Source organism: Condylostylus longicornis, unplaced genomic scaffold, assembly GCF_029603195.1.
Source record: "Condylostylus longicornis isolate FDR11 unplaced genomic scaffold, ASM2960319v2 ptg000040l, whole genome shotgun sequence".
Lineage (NCBI taxonomy): Eukaryota > Metazoa > Arthropoda > Insecta > Diptera > Dolichopodidae > Condylostylus > Condylostylus longicornis.
In genome coordinates this window covers 17,023,623-17,035,441 of record NW_026578009.1, presented here as the reverse complement: position 1 = coordinate 17,035,441, position 11,819 = coordinate 17,023,623, and the positions used below count along the sequence as shown (strand labels likewise).

Here is an 11,819-nt window from a genome sequence, read left to right as displayed (position 1 = left end):
AATCTTACTTGATATAAAAAGCAAGAAATGTTAGCTTAATATAAATGTTATAAGCAAAATTTATATTTAAACCTTTCAAACAGTAATTTTTTTACAATGGCAATATTTCTGACATTTTTAAACCGCCAATAAAAGTCAAAATTCAGTACTGCCATTTAATAATGTAGCGAAATTATTCTAATGTCAACTTCTTAAATAAGTTTGTAATTCCATATTCCATGCTCTGGTGGTAAAATTTACAATTCACCTGTGAAAAGAGAACCACTTAGCTTTTCTATTTTACAAAACTTGAAAAAACTTTGATAATTGAAAAAATGAGAATGTCATCATTTTGTCTTATTTTTGCTAAAAAAGTATTATCTCAGACAGTTTGCATGCAAAACTTTTATAAAGTTTTTCAAGTTTTCTGCCTGGTTCATTTCTTTTCTAAAAGAGAATTTTTTTTCTTTTTGAGAGAAATTTCGTTTCTCTTTTTAAAGTTTTTGCAAGTTGTATCCCAGACAGAAAGACCTATTATATAATTACAGATTATTGCAATTAAGTCTGTCTTAAGAAAGTTTTTGAAAAATTAATAAAAGCTGAAAAAACTTTGTAAAGTTCAACATTTTTCAATTGTTTAAGAAATTTCCAAGTTTTGTAAAGTAATATATAGTATTTTAAAAGATTTTAAAATCGTAAAGCTGTCAAAGTATATGTACTTCTTGATTTGGTCAATAGATTTTATTTTCAGAAAACTTTCTGCCAATAATAAATGTCTGTTTCAAAACTTTTTAGTTAAAAATAAAATAAACAAAATGGATTCACAACAAATAATTATTGAATGTTCTCTCACAAAAAAATTTTCACCTTTTTGTATAACATGTATATTTGCTTATGTTTGATATATATTTTGACATTTAAACTTTATTATTTGTTTGGCGTGAAAATTTTATACCAGACACTATTTTGTAATAGATTTAAAACATTTACTGTCAAAAGTTTGACATAAATTCTAAACCTTTTGGATTTTATTGGATTAAATCGTCTTATATGAAACTGACACCGTATATTTTCCATTATCAACTTTTTTTTTTTTTAAATGCTAAAAATAGACTATTATTATTTAAAATTGCAAACGGATGCTTTCCACCATCTGAAGAAAGTTATTAATCTAGTAAGTCGAGATTAATAATCTCGTTAATTATGCTGAGTGAAATATATATACATAATCAAGATGAAAAGGCTGCACTTCCAAACTTGACAGTTTCAACAAAAACAACAACAACACTTGAATCTGCTGTCAAGTCGTAGTTTTTGATAGACATTAACCTCAGAATTAGAAAATAAAACAAATTTGAAGTGCTGCTTAGAAGTTGAATCTTTACTTGGTGTAATACAATTTAATCACATAGGAGCGTATTTTTTTTACAACTAGCCAATTTTGAAATGGATCTTTGTATTCACGTTTCAACACAAAAAAGCAAATTAATTCAACCAAAATAGATGTTTCGGGCCCGTAGATGAGTTTGTTAAATTTTTTTGTCATTTTAGTAGACTTAAGCCCTTTTTTAAAACCAGTTCTTACAATTAAGTATATATTTGTTTGTCATTTCAGTTGCGCAGAAGACTGACGAAAATTTTTAAAATATAACAAAACTATGGTCGTACATTCTTTTCAAAACTTAGTTCTAAATCTGAACTCGTCAAAAAAATGGCTACCACTATTTAAACATATACTGCTGAAATCGCTGCGCATCAAGAGCACATGATAATTTCAAGCGAATCCTTATTTTTTTGACATAACTATTTTGTATTTTTTGTATTCATAAAGCTTTTCTTTTTTTAATGTTCAAAACTAATTTTGATAAAAAAAAGGGATTTAAAATATAATTTGATGGCAAAGTAACTGCAAAAGCACACCATCTACCTGTATCAGTTTAATCCGTGTATTCTACTTTTAAATGTCACATAAATTTAGGCTATTTTAACGCCGGCGGTAATTTCGCTTGATTTTGGACCGCCATATTTGAGTATGTATTGTATATGAATTCTGATATTTCGTTCTGAATGTGTATTCTGCAGAAAATCGCTGTTGTTCTTTATTACAACATAATTTTAATAGAAATTTCGTAAACTACACAACTACAAATTTATTTGTATAGTGAAAATTTCATAAGGAAAACAAAATTTAACGGCTAGTCTAAATAGACGGAATGGAACAATTATATTCAAAAGTTTAGCACAAATTTTGTTTCCACAAAAAATTTTTTTGTAATTGGATAAATTTGGCCAGCGGGTTTGCGTAGTTGGTGAAAGATATTACTAATAAAAGTATAAATATCAAACTTTGTGCAAGTGTGTCCAATTACATTCTACATATGCTCTAAAAATTTTAATAGAATGATTGCGCTGGTTCAGGTAACTGAAATACAACTCCAAAAGGTAATTTTATATTTTCGGAAAAATAATAAAATTAGGTTAATGAAATTTGGCAGCCATTGGTCCAACTACAGGCCAAACACATTTTCTACTCTGACCTGTAATTGGAGCAATGTTTAAAGTTTTTCTAGGGTGGTTTGATAGGTTTGAGTAACTGCCATACTAACATCTAAGCTAATTATAAATATTGCAAAAACATGTTTTTATAGTCTGATTGACAAGATGCAAAGTATAATTCTTATATGATTGCTATAAATTTTATAATGTTTTATTTTATAATAAGTTTTGAAAATAAGACAAATTTCCGAAATACAAAATTGACAAAATAATTTTCATGTAAGTAGTAAAGAATTAAATAAAACGTAATATTTTTTGTTCTAGAAAAATTATATTGCTTTATTTAAAATATTACAAATAATGTGGTATATGTACATATGTAGGTAGGTACTTATGTATGTATTTTTTTCTGTTGTATTAATAAAATTAAAATTTTATTAGTGTCTTTTCACAGGATCAGTTTTTTTATGAGGACATAGGAAATTTTTTACAAAATATGTTGTACATAATTAAATGGTGCACTTTCATAAGTATAATGTTATGCATTGAATCCATTTTAATTGGTGAGCAATTGTTATGTAGATTCAATTAAAAGTTCTTTATCTTAAGTTCATATTTTCAATTCACCATATTCTGTAGTTGTAATTTATGTCTTTTAGAAAACTTTTTAAATGATGATGTAATCACATCCTAAAAATCGGACGATTTTAAGTTTTTTCGATTGTTGTTGCGGCAATTTTTCATTGCATACAAATGTTTTAATAATGAAATTTTTCTTTTAGCATTGTGATACATTTAAGAAAAATGTGTTTTCAATGTTTCGAAAAACACCGTGCTGAAATATTTACAATGCAAAAACTTTATTTTATTTACGTCTCGCTTACAAAATTTCTACACCCTTGAAGATAGAAAACTGAAATTTCAAATTTTCATAGATTTTTACAAGAAACTCTCTAAAAGTTATAGTCCCCCCCATAAACATAAAAAATGTCATTTGTTAACTGTTAATTAGAGCAAAATCACAAAGATCTTTTGACTTTTACAAACGCAGACGAGTAGTAGATGATTTTTCTACCGTTAAAATGGCCGCTAAAACTTTTCGTTATCTAAAATCCGTTTTTTTACACTAATAAACAGTTTATTTCATTAGATCAAAAAACGTTATATAGTTGCTTATAATTTAGAAATACTCATAAAACAACATTCTTTCCTAATAAAAATGTACATCCTACCCCGGCAAAATTTCTGCGTCAGCGATGAATCCTGAATTTTGTAAATTTTTTATTAAAAATTTTGTTAAATGAAAAATTCACCGCGCGTTTGTTGTAAATTCGGAATATTACTCGTATATTGTAAATGAGAAAATTTTTCATTAATCTCACAAACCTTTGCATGCAATGCGTATTGTTCAACAATCTGAAAAAAATTTAAGAAAAATTTAAAAGGATCGTTACCTTATGTAACTTTGTATGAAATTTAATATTTTTAAATCGCAGCCAAATCACTTTTATCATCTTGGTTCAAAATAATTTAACTAAATAACGTTTATTTTATAATAGTTGTTATTTAATAATCGTTACAGGTGTCAAAAAATTTCAAAAATATGAAAACACCAATACTGGACGATTGAATAAACTTATGAAACAGGTTAATTAATATAAAAACTATCTTTCTTAATAATTTACATAACGAAATTAAAAAGTAAAGAACTATTTTTACAAGAATTATTTTTAAAATAACATATATTTAAATTTGCAAACCAATATTGTTTTTAAAAAGTAAGTTGGACAAATAGTCTTCTTTAACATATGATAATGATTTTTATAATTTCTGTGGCAACAATAAATAGTAGCCTAAGTCAAACTGCTTTTAGCGCTATTTTAATTATGAGTGCATGCCAAATAAAAAAGAAAAAGAAAATAGTTTGAAATTAGTAAAACTGATTTTTATCTTATATCGATCTAAGTTACTGTTTATTGTCACCAAAGATTTAAACACTTTTGCTATTTTAATTCTTTTATACGTTTAATTTTTTTCGAAATACATATATACATATGTATGTATTTGCATGAACATATTTTGCTCCTTAAATTCTTAAAGTTATAATTGTATAAATAATGCATTATTTTTGAAAATTGCATAATTTATTATAAAAAAAATTAACATTAACTTGTATATACTTGAGGATATTTTTTATTAGCGTTGCAATTTTATAAAAGTATAAGTATCTTTGCTCTTCAATAAGCTACTTTGTACAGATTAATTTTTTATTTTATTTTTGAATAATTTCTGATATAAGTTTTGAAAAATATAGCTATTTATAAACAAATATTTACACTTTTTCTTGCTGATATTACATACATATAGAATGATACTCAATTTTTAAATTTTTATTTAAACCCATGGAAGGCAGATATTTGAGTATTAGTTCTTTTTTATATAATTTTTAATTATTTAATACTACTATATTTGGCATCAAAATTTGAATGTTTTTAAATTTTTTTAATTTCTATCTTAAACTATTAAACACACGTTTATGTGTATTTCGTAAAATTTTGATATTTTTTTTTTCAAAACAATGAAATTAGAATACGAATGTTTTCTATTATGGTTATTGCAACAATTAATATAGTATAAAAGCTATAGCCATTTTTTTCCAGGTACTCGTGTTCAAGTTATGTCTGCTTTTATAAAATTACATTTGAAACCATGTGAACTTAATATAAACGAAAGAAAAACTGAATAATTTTATTATTAATAATTGCATTTTTGCAAATACAATCAATGGTAAATCAAAATCAAATGTGATATTTTACAATTGGGAAGTATTGGCTTAAATATATATCACAGTTTATGTATTTAGCGTAAAATTTCTGAATAAAAACTCTTTAATTTATGTTGTAATAGTATTGTTGAACATTTTTTATAAAAGGAAACCAGCTTATAAAAGCCTATTTTATAAAAGGAAAGAAAGGAGCAAATACATCTTTGAGTAAAATATGTTACATGTGTTATCTAAATTTTTAAGAATATTTATTCTTTATGGGTTTTTTTATATTTTCATATGATGTTTAGGTCACATAATTTATTTATTATCAATAAATGTACATATTCTTATTAGCGTTTCCGTTCAAATGAATTTTACTTACATTTCCTATAATTACATTGTAATTTCAACAAAATAAATATCACTTTTTTTCTGTCTAACTTATTTAATATTTTTAATAATAATAACTCTTGTACAATTATTTTACTGTCTTTATATGTACATAACTACTTCCGACTCGTATAAGTAGTAGTAATTTTTTTATTGCATTTTAAAAATATCAAATTATTTTGTTAAAAATTATCCTAGGTGTACAAATTAAAAATCACTCTTCATTTATGGTGAATATTTTCGCATAATATATAAATATATCCATATAATTTTAAAATCTATAACAACTAAAAATAATTTTTATATTATTACAATATTTCTAAACGTAGGATGTTTTAGTATTGCTGCTATCATTCATTAACCATCAAATACGGTATTTTTCATCATGATGTTTAATTGTCCATATACCTGGCATTAATTCCGGAGGTAGATTTGAATTTAATTTAGTATTAGGTACTTTTGTTTGAGGTGATGATTGTGGTATCGTTCTTGGACTATTTATGCATGTAGTTAATATTCCACCAACAATTGCCAATGAAGCAAAACATGTTTGTGGTATTAATTGACCAAAAATAATAGTAGCACCAACAAATGGTGCTGTTAGTAACCATATTCTAGCCCATACAATTGTTGAATAGGCACATATTTTTTTCTTTTCATCACTTACTAATTCTACTGTACATGTTGTTAATATTGACAGAGTACATGATATAGCAATTTTTGATATCATAGCTGATAACATCAATAATGCGACTCTATTATTACCTTTAACTTTGAAAAAGAGAAAAAATAAAGAAAAATTACATATTGTATTTCTTCTATACATATTGCTATCATAATTATGAACAATTTTTTTTTTTCAAATTGTTCATAAGTTTTTGAAAAAAAGGTTTGAACGTTACTTACTTTCAGGTGGTATTATCCATGCTAAATAAGCTATACAACCAGCAATAATATTAAATATTCCAGTAGCTTGCCACTTAATTGATGTATTTAATATTAAATATAAACCTATAAATGTACCTATAATTTCACTGCACCCTGCAATCACTGTATTAACCTCTAAATGTTCTCTTGAAAATGCCCTAATATTTAATAACATTCCATAATAAATAACAATATAAATTGACCAAGCCAAATGAACACAAATCATATGCAAAACAGCTCGTTCACCCTTCCATATAGTCCACCAACCGGCTGGTGGTGGTGCATTGATTAAATCGATTGATTGCTGTTTTAATTGATGATCTATATCAAGTGGAAGACTATCTTGTGTACCATTAATTTCAATACATTGTATTAAAATTTCTCGAGCTTCATGCAATCGCCCCCGTTGCAGTAACCAACGTGGTGAGTCCGGAATCCATCTATGAATTGAATTATGAAAAAAAGAGTTTTCAATTTTACTATGAAGAAATTTTATATTTTAAATAACATATATAATCAATTTTATTTAATTGAACGATATATTTACTTCCATAAATATACTAAAATTATGGTAGGAAATGAAATTGCCATATAAATATGTGTCCAACTTTTAAAAAAGCTTGAGACTGCCGGAAGTAATATAACACCAATTGACCAAAATTGTTCGAATAAACATACGCAAGTTGTACGATATTTACCTCCCGTTATGTCAGTAACTACGTGTGGAAAAAAAGTTAATTAAAGAATTTTTTGTTGATTATTTTCAAAAAATTACTTACAAATCATTGCACCAGCAGTATACATTTGAGCACAACATACAGCTGAAAGACATCTAAAGAAAACATGTAACTCATAAGAAACAACATGACCCGTCATATTGCCGCAGAATATCTGAGTTAACATTCCGAATAACATGATACTTTTGGGACTAAAACTGTTGAATAGAAATTTATGTTTCCATGAAATGAAAGTTTATTAAAATTTTTTCTATACAAAAACTTAAACAGACAATTAGAGATTGAAAATTGGTTGCTCTTTAATTTCAAAATGTGTGGAGTTACTTGCAATGACCAAGACTATACATTGAAAATTTAAACTATAAATTAATATTCTAATAATTAACATTCTCAACGTATAGGGTTATACTGATAATGAGTCTTGTTTAAGTTTTTTAAAAATGGTGCTTAGCCAAAGATATCAGAATTCCATATTTGATTTAATATAAAATTAATATTTTTTTCATTACAACCATATATTATGAATTTTCAACAATTATAATTAGCTATTTTATTATCATTATTATAACAGTTACTTTTAGCATTATTATTATGTAGATAATATGCAATTTACGTTAAATTTTGGAAGCAAATATAAACAATGTACGAATTAAAATAATTATGAGTTTCATATTAACCATTTTATGGGTCTTGCTAAGGAGCTGTATTTTGCAATTGGGTTTCACTAATATTCCAACATTTTGTATTTTCTGATATTTTCATAGTATATGTTATATTGTCTCTATTTACAAATAAAAATAAAATTATAATCAAAACTTTGAAGTATTTAAAAAAATTATCGATTCCATCCAAACAATTCATATGGAAATCGTTATATTTATCCTTCGACTTACTGTTTTAGTAAATGTGTTGCTAGCATACCACCAGTTAAAACACCAAAAAGATGAAAAAATTGTGTTACGGCTACAAGTATATCTCTAGAGCAAACCAAATCGAATTGAGTTATTAATGAGTGATAATCTGCTTTATGTTCAAATGAATTGCAAGGTATTACAGCACCGTTTTTTTCTGGTTTTTCCCACGGTTTTGGTTCCATTGTCTCTGAATCATAATGAAAATATTCATGCGCATGAGCTCTTGCATCTTGGTATACATTACAAAAGTCTATATTAAATTCATGGTCATCAGCTTCTTCCTTTTCCGGATGTGAAATTTTAATCCATTGTGTGTGATTTGTTGATTCAATAGTCTCTGGTGGTTTGCAATAAAATTCTCCATGCCTAGGAGCTGGTGCTGTAACTGTCAATGAAAAATAGTATAAAAAAATATTTTTGTATTCCTTAACAGTTCTTGTAATATGAAATTTTATTTTTGTGCTTACATATTATGCATGCCATAAACCAGGATGACGGTATTTTGCACAAAAATATCAGCAATACAGTACGTAATTGCCATTTACCCCACTGACCCGTAATTTTTGATACAGCGTCAACTTTTGGTGCCATTTTGTTGTTATTAATATTGGTACTTGATGATGATTTGGAACTACTCGATTCTTCATCGACAATATGAAATGTCTCAACAGTTTCTTCATAAAATTTATTATCTGGTGAAACGTATGTTGTACTTTGAGTAATAGTTGTACCACCGTCTTGATGTGATATTGAGCTACGACGACGTACCGATAAATTTGAAATACTTTTCCTATTATTATTTTGCAATAAATTATTATTATTTATATTATTATTATTATTATTCGTTGTATTTGAATGTTGTAGCTGCAATGGTATGTTGTTATCATTAGGTGGTATAAGCGGTGTTTCAGGCTAAAAAAAAATTAAAATATAATTAATTTAATTAACATGTTTAAAAGTAATTCTTTTAATATAAACGTATATTATAATAAATTAACATAAAATTATTGAAACAATAACTTAAAAATAACAGAAAATTAAAAATTTTCAAGGGATAACAAGCATTTTTATATTAGAATAAAACTAAGAAATAATTAAAACTATTTTTGCAAGCAGAGGTTGGCATCCTTTTGAAATATCTTCAAAATTCACGTGCAACCTAATTACTCGAGGTTATAATTTTATTTACGGAATTATCTCAATTTAAACAAATTTTTTTGGTGTGTTAAATTTTAAGTTTTTGTTATTCTCTTTGTATTAAGGTATGTAGTGTAGCTAAAGACGACAAAAATAATACCAATGGCTTATTAATGTCTATACCATTAAATATAACAAATATTTTTGAAATAAATCAAACTTAAAAAAATCAGTGATTAATTTCACGTGTGAATGACATCGCAAATTACAAAAATGCAATAAAAAAATACGTTTGCATAAATTGCATTTTATTTAGAGAAAGATATTTTAGAAATTTAGATTTTTAAAAATATTGAATAGAAAGCTTAATAACGAAGGCGATGAAACGAAGAAAACAAGAGTGTTTAAATATGAAGTTGTTGAAAATAAATTTGGAATTATCGAGTGTAAAGTGTTATAATGTTTTGTAACTATACACTTTGTGTTACAAAACTGCTATGAACATGCTCTAATTTAACCTTGGTTTTCGTTATATTTTTATTTTGCTGAATGAATTGGAAAAAAATAACAATTGATTTAAGTTCAAAATAAAATTCTCCCCGGCGGGGAATCGAACCCCGGTCTCCCGCGTGACAGGCGGGGATACTAACCACTATACTACCGAGGAATGTGAAGTATGTGTTATTTTTTTGAGATATATTTTCTATTATAAATTTCAATATTTTTTAGTATATTAGAATAAATTCAGTTTCATATTTTACCTTGCACACATGTATGTATTTATATATAATTTTAAAATATATACGAAAATATTAGTTTTTTCTTTTTTATTTTCGGTTCATATAAATATGTGCATGGTTCTATATTGAAATATGTGCTAGGTTCTATTCAAGAGGTGAGGAGGAAAATTATGAAAATGAAAATGAAATTTACAAAATTCACGCAATTGATAGATTTAAAAGCAATTATTTATTGTAGAAATATTTTTTACTATAATTATTTTTGGAAATTCAAGAATTTTTTACTACATTTTATGAAAAGATTGCTTATACTTTGTTCAATGGTTAGAATTAGTTTCAATTAATCTATATTCTCATCCCATATTCTAATAATATCTATAATATTCTATTACAGTGTTAAAAATATTCTGTATTAGTACTCGTATAAAGCGAAACAAATAGTATAGAAGCGAAATACAAAATATATTGGAAACAATGGCCCATCTTTCAGTACTTTACTTTCTTGCAAGAATTTCATTTTTAACGTGGAAGCGTTTTGCCGGTTTTTGAATATGGCTTCTAGTTTTTAGGCTTTGCATGAGTTATGACAACATAAAAATGACCTGATTATTTAAAAAACATTGTGTTAATAACTCAAATTGAATGTAATATATTATTCATTAATATTAATATAAGAATATAAAATGACATTAATTTCGCAATTGTTCTCATTTACTTTAACAAGTATAGTACCTATAGTGTCCGTGGCATCCAAAATGCAGTGAAAAAAGTTTTAGTATAGTTTAACTGAATTATTAGTACCATAGTAAGAATTTAAAAACAACTGCACTGTAGTCTCGATTTTTTTACTACGTTATTTGCATTCTTACTGCGTAATTGAAGCCCATTTGATTTTGCTGCATGGTATAAATTTTCTATTCTACAATATGGATCACATATTATAAGAATTTTGCTAGTCCATGTATAAGATCATAGCACCTTAACTTTTATTTCATGTTTTAAAAAAGATATACTCTAAATCTAGGACAACTGAAACTTTCCTAACGTTAATGAACTTATGACCTTTCCAATGTTAATACGAGTAGTCTTTGATCTTATTGTTAGTATAAAGATATAGAAAAAGTTTTAGAAAAATTAAAAGATCTATGTGTGTAGGTAGAATGATTATTTAATTTAACTTTATATATTTCTAATGTTATGAAATATACAAAGTTTATTTTACTAAAATAAATATGATGACATAATTAATAATAATGGTAAAATTAAATAATATTATTCTTAATATGATAAAGTAAAATGGAGTAAAATCCTAGCAATGTTAAGTGCATACAATTAAGTTAATATAATTGTAATATTAGCTAATTAATATACTCTAACAAGCATAATGCTTAGAGAGAAACTTTAATATGTGAGATACTGAATATTATCTGCTTTAAAGTTGTAAGTTTTTAAGTACATATGCTGAATCCAAATATATTAAAGCAATGGACGGCCAGATGCCTTAAAAGTAAGTTAGTGAGCACATCCACATATGATAATTGCACTTATCGAATAGTTTTTTTTAAAATACATGCATGGGATACAAGTTAAATAAGAATTGAAATTTATAAAAAGCTGAGGCTGTTTCTTTTAAAACCATAAAATATTTTTCAATTTATATCAACAAAATGAATGAAATTGTAAATTCCCATTTCTTTTAAATTTATTCTTTTCCCAAAAATATGCGATTTTT

At 25.7% G+C, this 11,819-nt stretch overlaps 1 protein-coding gene, 1 long non-coding RNA gene and 1 other non-coding gene across 5 annotated transcripts in view; 1 reads left to right on the top strand and 2 right to left on the bottom strand.

Annotated features, from left to right (window-relative positions):
- Positions 1–1,111: 1,111 nt before the first annotated feature.
- Positions 1,112–1,901, top strand: LOC129609802 (uncharacterized). Its single transcript, XR_008697035.1, has 2 exons — positions 1,112–1,503; positions 1,595–1,901. It is a non-coding gene; the product is annotated as an uncharacterized LOC129609802 (long non-coding RNA).
- Positions 1,902–2,794: 893 nt separating this feature from the next.
- LOC129609595 (solute carrier family 22 member 3) overlaps positions 2,795–11,819 on the bottom strand; it is a 58,441-nt gene continuing 49,416 nt past the window's right edge. For all 3 annotated transcript variants that reach the window (XM_055521609.1, XM_055521610.1, XM_055521611.1), the window contains exons 2-7: positions 8,678–9,122; positions 8,190–8,595; positions 7,339–7,493; positions 7,107–7,275; positions 6,539–6,999; positions 2,795–6,403 (exon numbers count right to left, since the gene is read on the bottom strand). In XM_055521609.1, coding sequence (XP_055377584.1) covers positions 5,997–6,403; positions 6,539–6,999; positions 7,107–7,275; positions 7,339–7,493; positions 8,190–8,595; positions 8,678–9,122 — 2,043 coding nt within the window. In that variant the 3' untranslated portion in view covers positions 2,795–5,996. The remainder of the gene's footprint in view (positions 6,404–6,538; positions 7,000–7,106; positions 7,276–7,338; positions 7,494–8,189; positions 8,596–8,677; positions 9,123–11,819) is intronic.
- Trnad-guc (transfer RNA aspartic acid (anticodon GUC)) lies at positions 9,943–10,014 on the bottom strand. Its single transcript has one exon. It is a non-coding gene; the product is annotated as a tRNA-Asp (tRNA).